Here is a 21203-nt window from a genome sequence, read left to right as displayed (position 1 = left end):
GTTTATCTAGTATTTATTAATGTGCTCATTAATCCAGCAATTTATCTGGAAATAAATTAATCCATGCTGCATGTCAGTTCAATATTGTTCAATTTCATAAAATATTCTTTAACCTCATTCCTTTTTAAATACAAAAATGTCCTTGTAAATTCAATATAGATTGGCTGTAATATCAATTCAAATAATCACCTGTCTTTCACTGAAATGTGATCAATGTTCATTTTCTGTTCACTTCAGTCAGTTATAGAGCCTCTTAAGAGTGTCATCCAATTCATTCTACTGGTATATGATCCACATTCTATCGTTATAGGCCTTCCAAATTAAATGAAATTTGATCACTGTTAAAAATGTTTAGGCCCATTACCTTTTTCTTCAAAGCCAAGCAACTTTGCCTTTCATAGATGGGTAAAATAAAGAGTTTTAAACTTAGAAGTTTATTCATGCAGTTTTAAACGGTAACAATAAGAACAAAAGTGCAACCTAATTTTCAGCAAAACTCTCCTGTGAGAATTATCAAGTTATCTCCTGTAATGTATATCCTGATCATCTGTCAGACTTAGCTCAGCTGTCTGCTTTTCACTGGTACATCGTGTTTGTCAAAGCATCACAATCTCTGAACTTATTTCTGGAAATGTTTTTCTTCCAGCAACTCTGGATTTATACATTAAATGAAAGTGATAAAGAATGAATAACCCTGAGTTAATACCAAAAAAGAGAAGAAACCACAAGAGTGAGTTCAAAGCACCTAATTCGTTTTGTCTTTTGCTGCCATGCTTACAAGAGCTGGGTGCAGAACTTATAGCCTTAAACGTCAGCTTCACTACAATTTAGAGCTTGTCTGACAACTAGTATCCCATTTTATTTCATTGATATTATTACCCACATTTAGCTCCCCGATTTGTATTTTACCTATAATTTAAATACCAAACAAAAAAACCCCAAATGTTTCTCAAAGAATCAGGGGGATAATGGCCATCCTCAGGCTTGGATAATCCTTGAACTCTGTGCTGTATGCTCGGTGCTTCCCTTTGGCCCATATAGTCATTTGGATGAATGCCATTAATGTATAAAATGCCACTGAAATGCAAAATATTTGCATGTTTCAACCTACTTATTTAGGGTTGTTAAATGCATTCATGCTTTAAAAACATGCGTTGTACCTGGAAGACACTGGGTCATAATGGTAAAGCTCACCCAAGCTCCAGCCTAAGAATAAAAAGAGTGGTTAATACACTACACATGACTGTCATCATGGTTCACAGTTGAGGTTTTCCCTTACCTCATATGTGTAATTTGGACATGACACAAGGAAAAATAGCCATGTAAATGGGTTTTTACTTGGCACAGGAAAGCACTGGCTCCTTGGACCTGAGAAATATTTGAAAGTAATTGAATTTATTTGAATATTAGATTTCACAAACTAGAAATTTAAGTCATCTTGCCATTTCCTCTGAGTCCACTAAGGGTAAGATGTGAGGAGAAATTGCCTAATTCGCACAGCTTGGAAGGCAGAAAGAAATTCACAGCTCAATCTTACACACTCATTCAAGGTGGACTTCTGCTGCTTCAGGTCACTGTATACGTACCACAAAGACGACTAATGCACAGTTCACTTGTAGTTCTCCGTATGCTGTAAAGATAGAGATGCAGATGTGTTGCTCTGACAGATTTATGAGGTAAAGCTGCATGTGTAGTCATTGACCTACATGGAGGTGTATACAGAGGGTGATTAATACAGTAAGCACACCAAGCAGAGAAACCCCAGTAATAGGCACAGTTCTATGAGAAGAAAAATAACAACACAGTTATCTTGCAAAATAAACTATAAAAGATTTATTCGATACTCTATGGAAATACAACTTGAGAAGCTCTATTTTTCAAGCTGTAAAGCGCTCTTACTTTGACTATTGATCTGAGAGGCATGGTCCCGCGGGTAAAGCGATGCACGAATATAGTCTCCATCAATCTCTTCACGTAATGGAAAGTATGACAGGCACAAGCCAATCTTGGAAACAGATGAAGAATTAATAATACTGTACATTCATTATTGTGATTTGTGCACCGAATTATTATACAAATTTAAAGTGTGGCAAAATATAATACATTTATCTGAGAGTGTCCAATTGTCTTATGTGTAATATTTTGGTACTAATTGGTGAAAGACTAAACTGACAACAACAAAGAATTACATTTTCTTTATTGGCCACTTACGTGACAACATGATGAGGACTCACTGTTGAGGAATATCTGTCTGAGTAAATGAACGGGACTCGAAAATAAAACAGAAGATAGCTGACAAGAGGCCCGATGCACTCTGCAAAAAAGACCTGCAAATGGAAGAACAAAAAAATTAACATTATATGGTCTCAGTAAATAATTTGATTTTTGGAATATATACAGTATATAAAAAATAAGGATGGAACTGCAAATTTTATCATGTTTTTATATTCGTAAAAGGAAAAAAAATGTATTTTTGTTGGACATCACGATTGACAGGCTGATCTTTGCAGGACCTACAGTAATGTGGTCGTTCTATTGGTCTGTTGTGGGATAGAAGGAGCTGAGCTGAGCTGAGAAGGACAGTTCTGGATTTACTGGTCAATCAAAGTTCCTACCTACACCTATAGTTATGAACTTTGGATCACGACTGAAAGAACAAAATGCTGGATACAGGCAGCCAAAAAGTTTCCTCCACACTGATGTGGAGGAGCCTTTCACTCTATTTCTAAGGGAGCATCCTTCAGAGTATAGCCCCTATATTGAGAGGAGCCAGCTGTGACCGTATTCAGGATAGCTGGAGGACGTGTTTATGAAAAGAAAAGTCTGGGTGTCTCCTTAGACTCCCCCCACAACTTCAGGGGACGGTGGCTATTGTCTTTGGTGGCTGACTCTTACTGTTGTGGTTCGGTTTTCTGGATGTCACTCAGACTTCTCACCTCCTCCTCTACCTGCAGGAGCGTCATTTAGGGGCGGGCCGATCTCCGAGAGGGCTGAGCTTCTGGCGCACCTGCAGCTCGTTTCGCCTAAAGTGGCTACTACTTAAGCTCTCCCCTCTTCGCCTCCGGTGCCGGATTGTTGCTCATGCCTCGATACCTAACGCCAGCTCCCAGAGATCACCAGCCCTTCGCCTCGCTTATATTCTCGAGTAGTACGTTTTTTTTTCAGTGCCTAGTCACTGCTTTCCGTTGTACTTTTCTCGACTTTCGTAGAGTTTTTGTTGCTACTTAGTTCGACCGTTTGGATTTTTGTCAATAAAGAATCTTTGGTTTGCACTCTGCATCTGGGTCCTGGCCTCCTTAACGCTCACGTAACACTTACCTTTTTAAGTAAGCTTTATTAAAATCTAACAGAAAACAATATAAGTAAACAATAAAATAAGAAGTCAACAGCAATGTTTCTTACCATTGTCCAGCCTATCTGTGGTCCAAGATCTCTGAAATAAATTGTGACAGTGGTCCCAACCAGTAGATTCTTTAAGATTTCATCATCTCTCAGTAATTTCTTTTCTGAAAAAGGAAAAGCAAAGGTGTGACATGGGTATGTGTCTTTTTTAAAAAAAAAATCAATAAAAACCTCTCTAAGTAAAAGACACAGCATGGCTGACAGTGGGTTGAATAGTGGTACAGGCACTTGTTCAATAAAGCTGTTATGCTAAAACCGTGAAGTGCCCATTTGACAATTGCCAGGAGGAGGAACCAATGGAACATCTATTGCTTGACTGTCAGAGCTCCAGAGAGGTGTGGGAGAAGATCTCACAAGTAGATTTAAACATAAACAACAACATATCAATATTTTATATTTTGATTGTACCAAAATTAGAACAAAAAACCCAGTTGTTGATGCTGGAAAGGGCCCTAGCATAGAAGTCATATTTTGCTTGTCTGAAAGTTATAAATGGGTAAATAATGGAATTTTGTTCATATCATCTATGGGTTTGTTTGTTTTTTTAAATTGTATCCCATGTAAAACTTCAATAAAGTTTATTTAAAAAGGAAATGTGTCTTCCTTTTATTCCACAGGTAGCAGCCAGGAGAGAAACATACTGTTTCCAAAGAACTGGGTGATATTTTTCAGCACATATTCTGTCCTCTTTAAATTTAGTGGTTGCATCACAGGTAATATTTCTCTAATCGAAGGACATTTATAAAAGGTCTCATGAGTAAGTGCTGGGCATTTACAGACCTCAGCTGGCTTATTATGCTTGTTTTTACTTTTACAGCAAATTTCTTCTGAATGGTAGGTGCCAGCAAATTCTTTCGTTATGGCTCTGTTCAAAATATATATCCATCTCACATAAATGCACATATTATTGCCGGAGCCTTTCCTTTTTTCTAGTCTAGCTGATCCTGGATACAGTCCATCAAGAATCATAGGAGGAGTGGACCAAATATCTCTATGGATTTCTTTTCTTTTTTATTTACTATATATTACTGTTGTTAATGCTGTGGTTCTCTGTATATGTGACATTTATTGTATCTTTCTGTCCATCCCAGGGAGAAAGATCCCACATATGTGGTTCTCCTTCATGTTTCTTCATTTTCCCGAAAAGGGTTTTGAGGTTTTCCTGACCTGGTTCGATGGTCTGACAGAGGATGTCAAAACTGTGCAGCTCTTAAAGGCCTCTGAAGCAAACAAAATTTGATTTTGGGCTCTATATAAACTAAACTTGAACTTGAAAATTCCCTATTGCTTCGATTTAAAAAAAATCCAGCTACAGTTCCTGAAGCAACACTATAACATGTAGCAAAGATGGAGAAGCTGGCTCAATAAATGCCGCTATGGCGGTAGGCCTAAGCCATATAAACATAAACAATAGACTTACTAGGATGAAGTTTCAGTGCTTGTCGTGCTGGATACAAGTGAGGATCTGAGTGGATTAGATGCAGATGCACAAAGGGACAGTTTGTTCAGGCAATGATGTCACAAGAACCATTAAGGCAAAAGTTAAATGTAATTTACTTAAAGTAATTTGACATTCGAATATATAATTTCATATTGTGAACGAGACCAACAGCAGATTAAAAGCTGAGTCATCTGGAAAACACTCACATGATTTATGCAAAAGACTTTTGATGTTTCCAACAGTTGAAGAAGGTTCCACCTGCACAAATTTCATACATACAGGATGAAATCCTTATATAGCAGCCATACAGTTCTTCATTTATGGTTCATATATCTAACTTCCCCTTTCATGTCCTGTTTCACCTTTAAGACACACAATTAAAGAGTCACCACTATATTTATTTTTGTTTGTCTTGATCGTTCATTTTGCTCTTCTTCACAGTGTCCATACATGAGACCCATACCTGATTATCTAAAATAATCCCAGTTGCATGCAACAAATTCCCTTTTTTTTTTTTTTTTTTTTTTTTTTTTTTTTTTTTTTTTTTTTTTTTTTTTTTTCTCCAATGGACACCATTTAGATTTGCATGTCTCATATATGCTGCTGTATGTGATGCGAGACTTTGTTATTTAGCTGTGGCCACACATGTTTTAGGGTACCTTTTCCAAAAAACAAAGCTGTTGTTTGGTCTTGGCATCCAGGACCTTCACCTGAAGGAAAAAAAAGGAATTCCAGTCACTTGCCACCATTCATGGAAAGCGGATTTGACATCAGCACATCACGGTAAAGAAAGAGACTTCAAAGATGCTTATAAAAAGCAAAGCAAATTCTCTTGTAAAGTGGTTCTAGTGATAAAGGTAAATGAAATCAGAGATATAAATAAAGTTTATAACTATAGACCGAAAAAGAAATACAACAGAGGTGAATAGGTACCTGTTCCATCTGTGACCTTTTAAACTCACATGCATCCATTGAATCTAATTAGAAAGTGAGTCCTGATCTAGATGCACATGTTATTTCGTACAGGTGTGTGTCTGCTTCCAAGCACCAATACCACACAATGAATTTGTACAGTAAATTCTCATTAACCCTTCCTCAATGCTGACAGCTCAATGATAGGCATTCATACCCCTGCTTACCTCAAAGAAGGTGCTCCGATTCATGTGGCTGTATTGTCTCTTTTGTCTTTGAGGGAAGGACCAGGCCCTATAAACATAGGCAGCACACAAACTCTCCATCCTCATTCAAATGTTCTTCTTCCAAGGACAGATGGTGGACAGACTTCTTCTCTCTGGCCTCATTCTCTCTCTCTCTCTTTCTCTCTCTCTCTCTTTCTCTGTTCTCACACTCTCTCTCATGCTCCCGAAATTGTGCACATTTTCTGCTGTATCCACCTGTCTCCCTATCCATCTCCTTTCTTGTAATGGGTGTCAGGCCCCTTGGGAGAGAACCTGGAAAAATTTAACTTGTTCCGACGAAGACTCCAGTCAGTCTCAGAAACACACAATCAGGCCAGACTTGGAGCATAAACCTGCTGCCTTCAAGCTGAGACACGGTACACTTTGGACGAGCGACCAGCAGGGCTAACTTTTAGAAAAGAAAAGAAAAAAAACAAGCATTCACATTTGCATCCACGCTGAAGGTCAATTCCAGAGTAGCTGACTCACCAGTCCCCCAAGTACATGTCTTTTGACTGTAGTTGACTAAAATCTGGAGAACTCTGAGAGAACCCAGGTGGGCACGAGGCGGTGATGCAATCACTGAACTCTTGTTAATAATGACTGTAAGAATAGTTATAAAATTGAGAGCTAAAGCTGCTTCAATCTGGCAACAATAACTCTGAGCAACATTTGTTTGTTTTTTCCCCACAAAAATTATCCAGATATATTATGAACTTCTCTCCATTCCATTTTCATTCTCCAAACATTTCAATGAATGCATAGTATGTTAATCTATGTGCAAAGCAGGTTGTTGAAGTGTAAAAATGATATATATATATAAGTGAAAAAACAGCTTTGAACACTTTCTATTTTGCAACAGTTGCATATTAACAACAAAATCAGACTAAATGCCAACATCAGTTGTGAATAACAGCACAACATCCTTCAACTAACACAAAAAACTAAATAATAAAACACATGTGGTAAGTCTCAAACTGGATCATGAAGTCTGTTACACATTAACATTTTCAGTCTACTACAAGTTGATGCTGTCCTCTGCTGGTCAGTGTGTCTTTATGATTCAATCAAGCCTCAGACTGAACTGAGCTGTAAGATAAATGCTTGAGATAGCAACATAATCTTTGCAATTAAAGGGGTAATGTCTTTTGCTTTTAATTAAAATTAAATTACACAATAGATTTTTGTTCACCCTTAAACTAAACCTGAAACTAATGAATATGGAATAAATTGACCATGTTGAATGTGAACATCAACATGAGTCAACACCGGGTTAATTTACTGTTTAATTTGAATGAGATGGTTAGTTGACTTAGTTACAAGTGTTGGCGTGACTCCAAAAGGGTCAAAACAGAACCCAGGATGGTGACACTGAAATTGACACAGGAGGAGAAGCAGATATTAATGTTATTTTCCCCTCAGCTCTAATACTGACAACTTGTTGTCATGAATGTATTTCCATAATTTATGCCTATTCTCTCTTCTACCTCTCCTCTCCCCCTTCTCCTCCTTCTCGGCCCAGCCGGCCATCAGCAGGAGCACATCTCTATATAAGCCTGATCCTGCTCAAGGTTTTTGCCTGTGAAAGAGAGCTTTTCCTTGCCACTGTTGCTTGTTGGGGTGGTCAGACCCTATTTTTCTAGAGTTCTAGAGACACTTTGATTGTATCAGATGCTATATAAATAAAGACTAATTGAATTGAATTGAATGATTCCTGCTTCATTACTGAGCAGGTCTGAGGAGTCAGAAGAGGAGGTGAAGGGCGTGAAGATGCGACGGGAGGGGCGAGCAAAATAAATTATTTGACTTTATAGGATCTCCTCCGTGAACCATCACCTTATCGTGGTGGAGGAGATTGCGTACCCTAATGAGCCTGGGAGCTATGCTGTCCGGGGCAGTTTGTCCCTGGTAGGGTCTCCCAAGGCAGATTGGTCCTAGGTGAAGGGTCAGACAAAGAATGGTTCAAGACCCATCATGGAACATCTAAAAGGGAAGCCGCGTACCCGGCCCAGAGGGTTACCAGGGCCCCACCCTGGAGCCAGGCCTGGGGCTGGGGCTCGATGGCGAGCGCCTGGTGGCCGGGCCAACGTCCATGGGGCCCGGCCGGGCCCAGCCTGAACCAGCTATGTGGACACTCCCGTCTCCAGTGGACCCACCACCTGCAGGAGGAGCATGAATGGTCCGGTGCAGTGTGGATTGGGCGGTGGACCAAGGCTTATGGAAATTGGCTTTTGGAACATGGAACGTCACCTTACTGGCGGGGAAAGAGCTGATGCTTGTGGGGGAGGTTGAGCGTTACCAACTAGATATGGTCGGCCTCACCTCCACACATAGCATCGGCTCAGGAACCCAAGTCCTTGAGGGTGGTTGGACACTCTTCTACGCTGGAGTTGCTCAGGGTGAGAGACGGAGAGCGGGGGTGGGCTTTTTGCTTGCCCCCAGACTCTCTAGTTCGACGTTGGGGTTCTAGCGGTCGAGCGAAAGGGTTGGATCAGGTGGGGGAGGAAGCCACCGCGCGGACCTGGCAGGCCCAAACGCTTAGTGAGGGTCTGTTGGGAACGCTTGGTGGAGGAACTCGTCAGGCTGTTCTTCAACTCCCACCTCTAACAGAGCTTTGATCGTGTTCCGAGGGCGGTAGGGGACATTGAGTCTGAATAAGCCATGTTCCGCTCCGCCATTGTCGAGGCGGCTGTCGCGAGCTGTGGCTGCAAGGCCGCTGGTGCTGGTCGTGGCCGTAATCCCCGTACCCGATGGTGGACACCAGAGGTGAGGGGAGTCGTCAAACTGAAGAAAGACGCCTACAGGTCATGGCTGGTCCATCCAGTCCCTGTACCAAAGGAGCAGGAGTTTGGTAGCCGGACTCGTTCCCAGTGAGGGTTGGACTCTGCCAGGGCTGCCCTTTGTCACCGGTTCTGTTTATAACTTTTATGGACAGAATTTCTAGGCGCAGCCGGGGAGTGGAGGGTGTCGAGTTCTGTGGGTGGAAGATCTCGTCGCTGCTTTTTGCGGATGATGTAGTTCTTCTGGCACCATTGAACAGGGACCTCCAACAAATGGGATGCGGATCAGCATCTCCAAGTCAGAGTCCATGGTCCTGAGAGAAACGTGGTGCAGGAACTCACTATAGACAGATGGAGTAGAGAGTAAATGATGGGGTTTATTGTCAACACTGGCGTCCAGTCTTCTCTGCAGAGAATGACCCAGACTGACTTGTTTACAGTATATCTGGCCGCCTGACATTTGGTTGTAAGTTTTCTTTTACCTTAACATGCTTAAATAGATATTTCCTTCCAAGTTGATGTTGAGGTGATTATCTGACACTTCACCTTTGGGAGGTCATGGGGATAACCCTGTCCTACCTGAAGCTGCCAAAAGTTGTGATTGCCACAACAGCTTACCATTTCTTACCAGCAAGCTGAACACAAACTTTAGTTCTTTGTAAAAATCCTGTCAGAAAAGCACAGGTGACATCAGGTGACATCCCAGCAACCCCAACAGACCCCTTTAGGTAAGCAAAGAAGCTGCTTCTTCAGTGCACACCATGGTGCGGCTTCGGCACCCAGTTAAAAATTAGGTCTCTCTATTGTAAAAGATGCATGGCACAATACCACAACTTTGAAGTGTATAAAACAAGTGACAACTTCCTGTTGCTGCCTGGTGTTCCTCTCTCTGGCAAAAATTGATGTGTTGCATAGTTATGCTGGGGATTCTAGAAAGTCTGAGCTGTTGACAGGATTTATTTTAACCTTGTCTTCAGTGCCTCAATTTCTGCTCAGAAGGCACCTGTCTGCTTGTTCATCCAAAAAATGCAACACAAAGTACTGCAATTAGCTGCCAACTCATTCAGGTCCTATACACTGTGTGTGTGTGTGTGTGTCTTAATTCGCAGCTTTAAGTATTTGGTGAGTTTATATCAGATTAGATTAAAATGAGATAATAAATGAAACCATCTCAAATTAATATATTTTTTTATTTACCAACATACATCTTTCTAATAGAATGTAAAAACAAAGCATCAGAAAGTACTGTGTATAGAACAGCTGGTGATGTTCCAGGGAGTCTGTAGTTCCTGTTTCGGCCAGCAGGGCTTCTAAGAATCCAGGAGCAACACTTTGACCTTCCAGAGAATGAACCAGAATGGTCTACTTATGTGATTTCCATTACATCCTCAGTTGAGTTTTTAATAGTGGAAGAGCGCAGAGCAAGAATCAGTTTGAGTTAAGTTTAGCAGCCAAACATCTCTGGAAGAGGTAAAAGAGCAATTATTCAGATGAATAAAGGTCAAGCTCCTGGCCCAGATGGACTGATGATGGCCCAGAATTCTATATAAAATGCATAGAAGAAATAGCAGATCCGTTGACTTCAGTGTGTAACACATGCATCAGGGAGGGAAAACTCCATAACTCCTTTTATCAGGGAATAATTACATTAATACATAAAAGAGGTAGTACTCATTATATAGGGCCTATATAATAAGTACTTTATGTGCCACTCCCATTTCCTCACACAAAGCCGCAAATATGCGACTTTTCACAGGTTGTGACTTCACAAAGTTTACTATGCGCACAACATCATCCAACACAGGAACGAGGTCTGCTGGTAAAGTCTTGGCTACGAGGGTTTCGCATGTAAAAAACAGTGTGTAATGATCACATCTATTTTTTTTTCCTTCACTCTGCTTACAAAGCCTTTGGAGTGGAAAATACGGTAGCTACTGCTGTCACCCATTGGTATGGAAGAGTACTACATGATTACTCTGCCAGGCGCTAGACCACACAGGCACAGAAATTGGATAACGTTTTAAAGTAGTATGGATTTGAAAAAGATTTTATAAATTTAATAAAACTACTGAATGCAAAATCAACAGTGCAAATCAATGTAAATGACATTTTAACTGATAAATTCGAAATACATCGAGGTGTGAAACAAGGCTGCCTCTTTTCAAAGGCTCTATATGTACGTGCAATCAATCCATTAATGAAGACAATAAAAACAGGATAAGGGGTTGAATGGTACCAGAATCAGAAATGGGGGGGGGGGGGGGGGGGAATCATGTCATAGGCCTACGCAGATGATGTTACAGTCATTATAAAAAACAAAATTAACTGGATCACATAAATAATTTTTTAAAGACGTACGCGATAGTGGTACGATGGTACCACCGGTCACAATAGTGACCGTAAAAAAATGTTTCATTTCTAAGGCTATAAAAATGTTACTAAATGATCTATCAATGCACTTCCAGCAGATATTGAAATAATAAAGGGTCTCAATGAAATATTTGCAGTGTTGCACGTTTACTGTAAATTGTCACATGACCAGAGCTGTTTACTTCCTGTTTGCGCCAAGAGAAGAGGATGGCGGCAAGAAAGCTCCCACAGAAAAGGTTAGTAAAATATGTTAACATAAAGATAGGACATAGATTTTTGGTACACATCATGTTTAAGGTGTCTAGTATTGATATATGCATTTGCAATTACTTAACTTTGTTTAATGTGGTCATAGAACTCACAAACATGTCACTGGCAACAATAGTGACCGGTGGGATAACCCATTGTATCTACATGCTAATACACATAAGCTAACTGTTCTACCTTACTTTCTGCTGCTACCTAACTTTGTACCTAATTGTACACACAGACACACACACACACACACACACACACACACACACGACTAGCTAGCTAACTAATTCTACCCAACTTTCCACACATGCACGCACACACGCAATTACAGGTAGGCACACACAAGCACACCACACACACACATGGACCCCAGGAAGACTAGCTAGCTAACTAGCAAACTTTCTGCTGTGTTTTCTTTTAGATTTACTTTGAGTCAAGTTCTTGATTTGTTGGATCAAGATGAGTTCTAAGACAAAGCATGCAGCATTGCAATCATCCCTCAAAATGAAAAAGATGCTGTACTCAGTGATTGTGACAGTGATGGGTCTGACATGGACTATGAGGGGGAAACAGGTCATTTGCCAGCAAGTCTGTTGAATGCATATGCAGAAGTTATGCAAACAGAACATGATTGGAATGATGGCCTCCCCTTCACCACACCCCCTTCCCCTCCCCAACCTCCTTCCCCCTTCCCCTGTTCCAGCTCCACCACCTCCTGCCATAACAATGAAGGCCAGCTAGAAGACCCAAGGGCCTCTAAGCGCCAGAGGGTCCAGACAGAAGACCCAAGGGCCTCTAAGCGCCAAAGGGTTCAGCCAAGTCAGCCAGAAGAACCGAGGGCAAAACTGCAAGTGGTCAAAAATAAAGATAGAGTATTTAAGCGATCCAAGAGGCCTTCCACTGCTGTTATTCCAGAATACACAGTATACAGACCAAATGCTGCAGAATGTGTAAAGCAAAGCTGCTCCAACCCAGTGGATGTTTTCTTACTGATGTATCCACCCACCCTGAGAGAGATCACAGTTGAAATATCCAACCTCTATTCCACCCAAACCAAGGGAAAGCAACTGAATTTAAGTATGGATGAGCTCCTAGCCTTCTATGGGATCCTAATTGCAAGTGGATACAGCTCTGTCCCAAGAAGACACATGTACTGGTCAGTCGACAATGATGTACACAATGAGAGCATTTCAGGTGCAATGCGGAGAAACCGCTTTGATGATATAATGGCCTCAGTTCATGTGGTTGACAACACCAAGATCACTGATGACCCATTTTTTAAGGTTAGACCCATCTTCTCTGAGCTCAATCACTCATACAAAATCATGCCATTTCATGAATGGCTGTCAGTGGATGAGAGCATGATCCCATACTACGGCCGACATGGATGTAAACAGTTCATCAAAGGCAAACCAATTCGCTTTGGTTACAAGGTGCGGAGCCTCGCCTCATCCAGTGGATACATGTACCACATGGAGCCATATTGTGGATCACACACTCTCCTCCCAGAGACAGGGTTGGGTCAGGGACCCAGTGTTATCATAGGTTTGGCAGAGCAAGCTCAGGTGCCTCAAGGTTGCAAGTTCTTCCATGACAACCTCTTTACCACTCTTTCACTCATGGATGAGATGACAAAAAGAGGATATGGGAGCTCTGGAACCATGAGGCAGAACTGCCTGTTTGATGTCCCATTCACACCACTGAATGCCTTCATGAAGTTACCCAGGGGAACCTCTGAGATTCTGTGCCAAGGAGAGAAGCTGCTGGTCCGTTGGAAAGACAATAACATGGTCACAGTGGCAACAAACATGGATGAAAAATACACTGAGACCTCTGTCAAGAGACGGAACAGGCATCGACGTGCCTTTGACAACGTCCAACAACCAAAATGCATCAGCCGATACAATGAGCACATGGGTGGTGTAGACCTTCACGACCTACAGGTTTCACGATACCATATCTCAATCAGGTCAAAGAAGTGGTGGTGGCCCATCTTTGCATGGTCTATCAACAGTGCTCTTGTAAATGGCCATCTCTTTTACAGAGATGTTATTGGAGGGACCATCGACCTGCTCACCTTCTCAAGGATAGTCTCACAGTCTCTTCTGCAAAGGTTTGGAACGAAACCACTGAGCCATGGAAGGAGATCTCTACTGAATGCTACCGTTGAAGATCAGGCAAGATACGACAAAGCTTCCCACTGGCCAATTAACACGATGCACCGGTTCCAGAGATGTCGCCATTGTGAGAAACGCACAACCTATGCATGTGAGAAATGCAAAGTACCACTGCACATTGAGTGCTTCAAGCTGTACCATGGAGTGTAGAAGAAAAACAGGAAAGACAGGAGAATGCAGTTGGACATAGAGTTCAAAAGCATGCACACACACACACACACACACACACACACACACACACGAGTGGTTGCATACAGTTACAAACAAACAGTACTTTGGAGTCTAGGAAGAAAAGCTGAAAAAAAATACCCATCAAAATGTCATAAATGTTCCAGGAAAAGATGTTATTTTGTAGTCATTCAAGGCGTTGCTTTGCTCTTTGTTCTACAACCTATTTTATTTTGTTTTTCAGTCAGTCAGTGTAGGCCTATACTTGAAAGCATGTTCAGCCGGCTACCTCTATCCTAAATGTTTACCTTCATGTTCAGTGTGTTCAATGTATACTGCACTAAAAATGAATGTGTTCAAATGAATTTTGCACTAAAAATGAATGTTTTCAAATGAATGTTGCACTAAAGTAAGTTGCACTAAAGTTACAATGTTGAAATACATTGATGATTGTTGTTGTTTGTTGGTGCTCCAAGTATTCATATTGCTAGCCGATAGTATAAGGCTTATATGTAAAATATTCAAACTACAATGAGAGAGCATTTAGAGGCAATGCTGGAACTTTTAAAAGTGATAATAACTAGCCTTTAATATAAGGATTTTATACACTCGTGCTCGCACACACGCGCATGCTTACACACACAAACACACACACACATACACACACACACACAAACACACTGCACAGGTCAAATAGCACTATATTCAGTCTGTCAATTGGTTTCAAAGGGATACTAATGACACATGATTTGGATATTTTTGTGTCTGGGAAAAATTTGGGATTAAATGGGTTAACCATGAGAAAACAGAGGGCGTGTGGTTTGGTAAGGTGGATAACCAGCCACAATTAAATGAACAAATTAAAGAAACAATTAGAACCTGAGGGATAAAACTAAGCAACAAAGACAGCTACAGTGAAAACTGGGAACCAAAGGAAAAAGAAATGAAAAGAATTACAGAAATGGGAAAATAAATCGTTCAGTTGCAAAACAAAAATCATTTTAATAAAAAATATCTTATTCTGTTTTTGGTCACAATCTTCCCTCCCCAAAACCAGACCTTTTTTAAATAAATTAAAATAGCGACCAATTTCGTTTGAGGAACCACAAGAGAAGTAACAAAAAAAGAGGTTTTATCCAAAAGTTGAAAAAGAGGGAGGCTTTACTGTATGTAATGTATTGTATCCTGTGTAAAACTTAAATAAAGTTTGTTTGATAAGGAAACCATAAAATGCTAAAGCTTAGTCAACGATCTGCATGATAATTCAGAAAAGTGAAGATTGATAAAATGGGAAAAAATATTTATACCATATTAAATCTGCATACTGTTCCAGACTACCTGTACCTATAAGAAGCAATGTGAATGAAGGTATTTTGATAAGAAAATGTACCCAGAAGGCAATGACAAAGGAAATATTAAGTTGTGCAGAAAAAAATGGCTGAAAAGTCTCCCTGGGTTATGCAGGTGAGGTCAGTTGATTAAAAAGCAAATTGAACTTAATCCAATTGACAGAAAGACATGCATAATCTGATGCCAAACACAGTGGGCATCTGCTTTGGTAAGGAACATAACCAGCCACTTCAACCAAAGAAACAATGAAAAATATAGGCATACAACTAAGTAAAAAAGATGTTTACAATGAAACCTGGGAGGGCAAAGACAAAGAACTGCTACAAAAGAGAAACAAATCATCTTAAAAGCATTGATATTATTCAATATATAATATATTATTATTTCAGCTACGCTATTTACTCCCAATAACCAGACTTTGTTTAAATTTATTTCATCTCGGGATCGGACACACAAAGCAACTAAATAAGAAGTGTTGTAAAAATGAGGTAAAAATTATTAAATATTTAGTATGAATTCTACATTTGAGGCAGACCCACAAAAATACACCAGTCTTGATGTCTTTTTTTTAAATGACCCTTTTCAGCCAGGAAGATGTTTCATTCATTGAGTTGTGTTTGGTAAACAAAGGGCGAAGACTTCACATCAAATTTTAAACTTTAACATTTGTTGATAGGGCTAATTATGTTTAACATAATTACTTCATATCTTGTATTGTCCTTTCCTGGTTATTTTTCATTACTTATTCATTGTCATTTTATAATTTCCAATATTTTTGATATCCACCCATACAATATTCAATTCCAGATGATGACTGTGGACGAAGGAGGGGGGTAAACGTTAACCGCTCAAGTAAAAAAGTCACGTGGTTATGATCTAGCCAATCACACGAGAGAGACCACACAGTGGTATTTCCATGACGCTGGTATAAAGAGCGACCCTCCCCTCTTTCTGAGTTACTATCTGTAGAAGCAGAATGCCTGAACCAGCCAAGTCCGCCCCCAAGAAGGGCTCCAAGAAAGCCGTGACCAAGACGGCCGCCAAAGGAGGCAAGAAGAAGAGGAAGACCAGGAAGGAGAGCTACGCCATCTACGTGTACAAGGTGCTGAAGCAGGTGCACCCCGACACCGGCATCTCGTCCAAGGCCATGAGCATCATGAACTCGTTCGTCAACGACATCTTCGAGCGCATCGCTTCCGAGGCCTCTCGTCTGGCTCACTACAACAAGCGCTCCACCATCACGTCCAGGGAGATCCAGACCGCTGTCAGGCTGCTGCTGCCCGGGGAGCTGGCCAAGCACGCTGTGTCTGAGGGCACCAAGGCCGTCACCAAGTACACCAGCTCCAAGTAGACCTCTGCTAGCGTCCTCGTTCAACCAAAGGCTCTTCTAAGAGCCACCACATCCCCTTTCGAGTAAAGTTCCTCAAGCCATGTCAATTACAACAAATATAAACTGCTTATTTTTACATTTTTCTTCAGGATAGTCACCATGATTTAACATTTAAACGTGTAGCACAGGGGTCACCAACCTTTTTGAAACCAAGAGCAACGTCATGGGTACCGAGTCGTGTGAAGGGCTACTGCTTGACACTTCTCCAAAATAAAAAAAAATTGTGTATCAATAACTTAGAGTGGGCAACAGAAAAGATCAATATTCAACACTTTATTATTATTATTAATCTCAGCAATTGTTCAGATGATCACTTCTACATTTGATCAGAAAAGAAAATGTCGAGTTTTCACCAGACCCTTTCAACCATAAACTAAACCATTTTAACAATTCATAAACTATGTTGAACCATGTTTTAAAAGTTATGCAACATTCAAAAAAGATAACTTTCATATTGAATAAATCTTAACTGAACAAATCTACTGCAATTCTGCTCAAAATCTGTTACATTTTATAAACACACTTTTTAGCTACTGTAGAATGCTTCCCGGTGGGTCGTTAGCATTGTAGCTTTCATGACGCGTAGTGAAGCGTCGCTCCACATTGTGCTGCTTCGCCGTCATCACAGTCGCCCCACAGATGCAACATACACACCTTCCTTTCACAGTAGTAAAAAATGACTCTTCCTCCATTCACTTTGAAAATGATAAATTTACTGTCTTCTTTTTACCATGTTTTTGGGGTAGAAAATTGCACTCCACTCACCATCTTCAGTGCCCGCTAGTTTATTCTCCACAACCGCAGAGGTTCTTTCATGCGCACAATACTGACCTTTGAACTAGGTCAGAGTTCACCTTAATTTTATTTATATATTTTTTTTATTTTTAAGACATTGTCATTTTAAAATCTATGTAAATGCAGGTGTGATTTAAAAAAAAATAGCGGTAGAAAAAAATCTTAGACGCACCTCACTTGAGTTTTGCTATTTTTAGAACAGGCTTGCGGGCGACTCATGTGGTTTTTGCGGGCGACTTGGTGCCCACGGGCACTGTGTTGGTGACCCCTGGTGTAGCACATGCACAAAATGGAGTGACCACACAAAGTGGATGACGCAGTTGTATCAGATATTGTACAAATTTAAGACTTCCAATATGTCTTGGCACCCGATATTAAGTTGTAAAACATACATTCTATAGCATTGTAACTGAGATTTCCTTAATGCCAGTGGTGTTTTAGCAGTAAGTGCTAAGAATTGTTTTTGTTTCTGGTAATAAAATTCTGTGGCATATTATTAGACAATTGGCAAAATGAGAAATAAAATGTAATCTGATATTGTCCATTTTGTGCTTTTCAAGAAAAAAATGACAATTTTAACGGAGGAGACAATTAACGTCTCAAGAATAAATTCTAGTCCAGATTCGAGTTCGGGAATTCAAAGTAAGATGATAGACTTTAGCACGGTCACTTTTGCAAAGTTCTTCGTTCACTTTCAAGCTACAAAGGACTCTCGGACATTTGAAAGCCAGCCAGCTATGAAGGAATGTGTACAAATAGTATGATAAATGTAACTTCTTAAAGATATGTAAAGTGTTTTTTAATCATTGTTTTAGAATAATCTTTAGAAATCGGGTTTAACGAGTTTGACATCGGCGCTGCCGCCATCGAGCCTCAACCATCAGAAATGTGTTTGCTGCTTGTAGAATAACTCCCGTTTTTGAAAAAGTGTTCAGAATTAAATTATTGTTTTCAGCCGGAGTCAATGAAGAAACTTGTGATCTACCAGGAAACGTGTTCTAGATGAAGGTTGTTGCATTTTCACAGATTTTAGGAGAGATTTAGCAGGTGAATGTCTCCAGACGTCGGTGGTTGTGACGGTGAGTCGTTGAGGTTTCGTGGCTAAACAAATGAAACAGCGCAGCTATGGGAAGCTTTTGTGACTCGAGTGTGTAGAAGAAAGTGTTCGCTGTCGGTTCGGTCCACGGGCAGCATTCGGCGATTCGGTTTCCTTCGTTTGTTCACATTTTCTGGAAGGAGAGAAAGCACAAGTGCGGCGCCCTGCAGACGGCTGTGAGCAGGCGGCCAGCGGGTTGAGTCTTCACGGTCCGCATGGTGCGTTTAAGTGCAGTTTTGTCCCACGGACTCGTCACCTCATTGAGACAACGATCGACGAAGATGGGAGAAGAAGCGCCAGCACCAGCCGCTCCGGCGAAAGCCGCAAAGAAGAAGGCTACCAAAGTGAAGAGATCGGGCCCGAGCATCAGCGAGCTCATCCTTAAGGCCGTGTCCGCATCCAAGGAACGCAACGGCGTGTCTCTGGCCGCCCTGAAGAAGAATCTGGCAGCCGACGGGTACGATGTGGAGAAGAACAAGGCCCGTGTCAAGATCGCCGTCAGGGGCTTGGTGACCAAGGGGACTCTGGTCCAGACTAAGGGCACCGGAGCCTCTGGGTCTTTCAAGATGAACAAGAAGGCGGCGGAACCAAAAGCCAAGAAGCCCGCGGCCAAGAAGCCAACCCCGAAAGCCAAGAAGCCCGCGGCCAAGAAGGCAGCCCCAAAAGCCAAGAAGCCTAAAGCGGCAGCAGCCAAGAAGCCCGCAGCCACCAAGAAGTCTCCAAAGAAGGCTCCAGCGAAGAAAGCCGCAAAAAGCCCCAAGAAGGTGAACAGAAGTCCCAAGAAAGTGACGAAGAAGGCACCTGCAGCCAAGAAAGCTCCAGCAAAGAAGGCTCCAGCCAAGCCTAAAGCCAAGAAGGCAGCACCCAAGAAGAAGTAAAGGATGGCGAGCAACCCTGAGAGGGTTCTTTCAAAAGGCTCTTTTCAGAGCCACCACCACATCTCAGACATCATTCCTACTGCTACAGCTTGATTTTCAGACATGCACACTATGACAAATAACTAATGAGGGTTATAAGATAACCCCAGGGGCTGTGTGTATACATACACACGATTAGGAGGGCTTACTTCTTAGTTTTTAATACACTGACTTATGACTCCATCCTGGAACTTGCCAATATAAAGCTGAATTCCAAATTTTATTGACAAATGTAAACAGATTCATGCTGGGTTAATGACAAATGCCAGTCGTTTTCCTTGACCGGTTTAGCTTAAGATCATTGATGGGATGCGCATTCAACACTAGTTTTTATAAAAGATTGAGTCTTGTCGCAGCAGTCACTGGTTGACGTTAGTCATCCTAATCGAATTTACGTTTCTTTACAGCCTAGGACAATCGCGCTTTATCACAGTGTGGGTGGCTCTGAAAAGAGCCGTTTGGTGCTCGGACAGAAAGACACTTATTTGGCCTTCTCGGTCTTCTTGGGCAGCAGGACAGCCTGGATGTTGGGCAACACGCCGCCCTGAGCGATCGTCACTCCTCCCAGCAGCTTGTTCAGCTCCTCGTCGTTGCGCACAGCCAGCTGCAGGTGGCGGGGGATGATACGAGTCTTCTTGTTGTCGCGGGCAGCGTTTCCAGCCAACTCCAGGATCTCAGCCGTCAGATACTCCAGCACAGCGGCCAGGTACACAGGAGCGCCGGCGCCAACGCGCTCAGCATAGTTGCCCTTGCGGAGCAGCCTGTGAACACGGCCCACTGGGAACTGGAGCCCAGCCCGAGAAGAGCGAGTCTTGGCCTTAGCGCGGGCTTTGCCGCCGGTTTTTCCTCGACCACTCATCTTTATGTACTTATCGAAGACACGCGAGTCCGTGAAACCCTGACCTGCTACGCTCTCTATTTATAGTTCACGAGCGGATCCGCTGAGCCTGCCCGACCAATCCGAGACAAAGCCGCTCGCTCCGAACTTTGGCGGACTTTTAAAACGACAGCATCCACCAATAAGGAGCGGCACTTCGCCTGGTGGGTCGCTGCCTGCTCGGGGCTGAGCGCCACGACCATCCTTCAACCAATCACGACTCCGGGTGTGAAGCCGCGTCATCGTTGGGCCAGCTGCTCCGTACCTTTAAGAGCGGCGCCTTCGTAGTAGTTTGTGTAAATTTGTCCTTTCGGCTCGTGAGAGGGTGAAACGCAGAAATGGCAAGAACCAAGCAGACCGCCCGTAAATCCACCGGAGGAAAAGCTCCCAGGAAGCAGCTGGCCACCAAGGCTGCCAGGAAGAGCGCCCCGGCCACCGGCGGAGTGAAGAAGCCTCACCGTTACAGGCCTGGTACCGTGGCTCTCAGGGAGATCCGTCGTTACCAGAAATCCACCGAGCTGCTCATCCGCAAGCTGCCCTTCCAGCGCCTGGTGAGGGAGATCGCTCAGGACTTCAAGACCGACCTGCGCTTCCAGAGCTCGGCTGTCATGGCTCTGCAGGAGGCTAGCGAGGCCTACCTGGTGGGTCTCTTCGAGGACACCAACCTGTGCGCCATCCACGCCAAGAGGGTCACCATCATGCCCAAAGATATCCAGCTCGCCCGTCGTATCCGCGGAGAGAGAGCTTAAACTAGCTGCTCATACACATTAACAAAGGCTCTTTTAAGAGCCACATCAACTCTTTTAAATGAGATTGTTCCTAGAACTATAACTTAAAATACTGAAGTAAAAATCACTTGCAGTTCTTAGTACAGACATTAAATGTTTACTGTACACAAATACATCTATTTTGAAGATCATGGTTAATTTATTATTCATTGTGCTCATTCATCCAGCAATTTATTTGGAACTAAGTCTTAGGCAGCAAATTTCCTTCCTATGACTCAA

The 21203-nt window shown here is 42.0% G+C and overlaps 6 protein-coding genes across 6 annotated transcripts; 4 read left to right on the top strand and 2 right to left on the bottom strand.

Moving 5' to 3' along the window:
* Positions 1–22: 22 nt before the first annotated feature.
* On the bottom strand, positions 23–6068 carry LOC101061272 (very-long-chain enoyl-CoA reductase-like). The gene is made up of 13 exons (XM_029843024.1): positions 5983–6068; positions 5503–5553; positions 5050–5101; positions 4823–4867; positions 3403–3506; positions 2212–2327; positions 1900–2005; positions 1707–1779; positions 1587–1630; positions 1443–1500; positions 1280–1368; positions 1161–1206; positions 23–1077 (listed from the first exon to the last, which is right to left on the bottom strand). Exons 1-13 carry the CDS (start codon positions 6004–6006, stop codon positions 950–952), a joined length of 936 nt encoding a protein of 311 aa, XP_029698884.1. The 5' UTR covers positions 6007–6068; the 3' UTR covers positions 23–949.
* A 6437-nt stretch (positions 6069–12505) lies between these two features.
* On the top strand, positions 12506–13753 carry LOC115251330 (piggyBac transposable element-derived protein 3-like). The gene has a single exon (XM_029843138.1). It carries the CDS (start codon positions 12506–12508, stop codon positions 13751–13753), a length of 1248 nt encoding a protein of 415 aa, XP_029698998.1.
* A 2328-nt stretch (positions 13754–16081) lies between these two features.
* Positions 16082–16519, top strand: LOC115251291 (histone H2B 1/2-like). Its single transcript, XM_029843021.1, has one exon. The coding sequence runs from the start codon at positions 16098–16100 to the stop codon at positions 16470–16472; it is 375 nt and encodes a 124-aa protein (XP_029698881.1). The 5' UTR covers positions 16082–16097; the 3' UTR covers positions 16473–16519.
* Positions 16520–18632: 2113 nt separating this feature from the next.
* On the top strand, positions 18633–19417 carry LOC105419151 (histone H1-like). The gene has a single exon (XM_011620542.2). It carries the CDS (start codon positions 18684–18686, stop codon positions 19278–19280), a length of 597 nt encoding a protein of 198 aa, XP_011618844.2. The 5' UTR covers positions 18633–18683; the 3' UTR covers positions 19281–19417.
* Positions 19418–19476: 59 nt separating this feature from the next.
* Positions 19477–20228, bottom strand: LOC101078211 (histone H2A). Its single transcript, XM_003979053.3, has one exon. The coding sequence runs from the start codon at positions 20176–20178 to the stop codon at positions 19801–19803; it is 378 nt and encodes a 125-aa protein (XP_003979102.1). The 5' UTR covers positions 20179–20228; the 3' UTR covers positions 19477–19800.
* A 246-nt stretch (positions 20229–20474) lies between these two features.
* Positions 20475–20989, top strand: LOC105416158 (histone H3). Its single transcript, XM_011618421.2, has one exon. It carries the CDS (start codon positions 20535–20537, stop codon positions 20943–20945), a length of 411 nt encoding a protein of 136 aa, XP_011616723.2. The 5' UTR covers positions 20475–20534; the 3' UTR covers positions 20946–20989.
* The last annotated feature ends 214 nt before the right edge of the window (positions 20990–21203 follow it).

This window comes from Takifugu rubripes, chromosome 10 (assembly GCF_901000725.2).
Source record: "Takifugu rubripes chromosome 10, fTakRub1.2, whole genome shotgun sequence".
NCBI lineage: Eukaryota > Metazoa > Chordata > Actinopteri > Tetraodontiformes > Tetraodontidae > Takifugu > Takifugu rubripes.
This window is presented reverse-complemented; position numbering and strand designations above follow the sequence as displayed.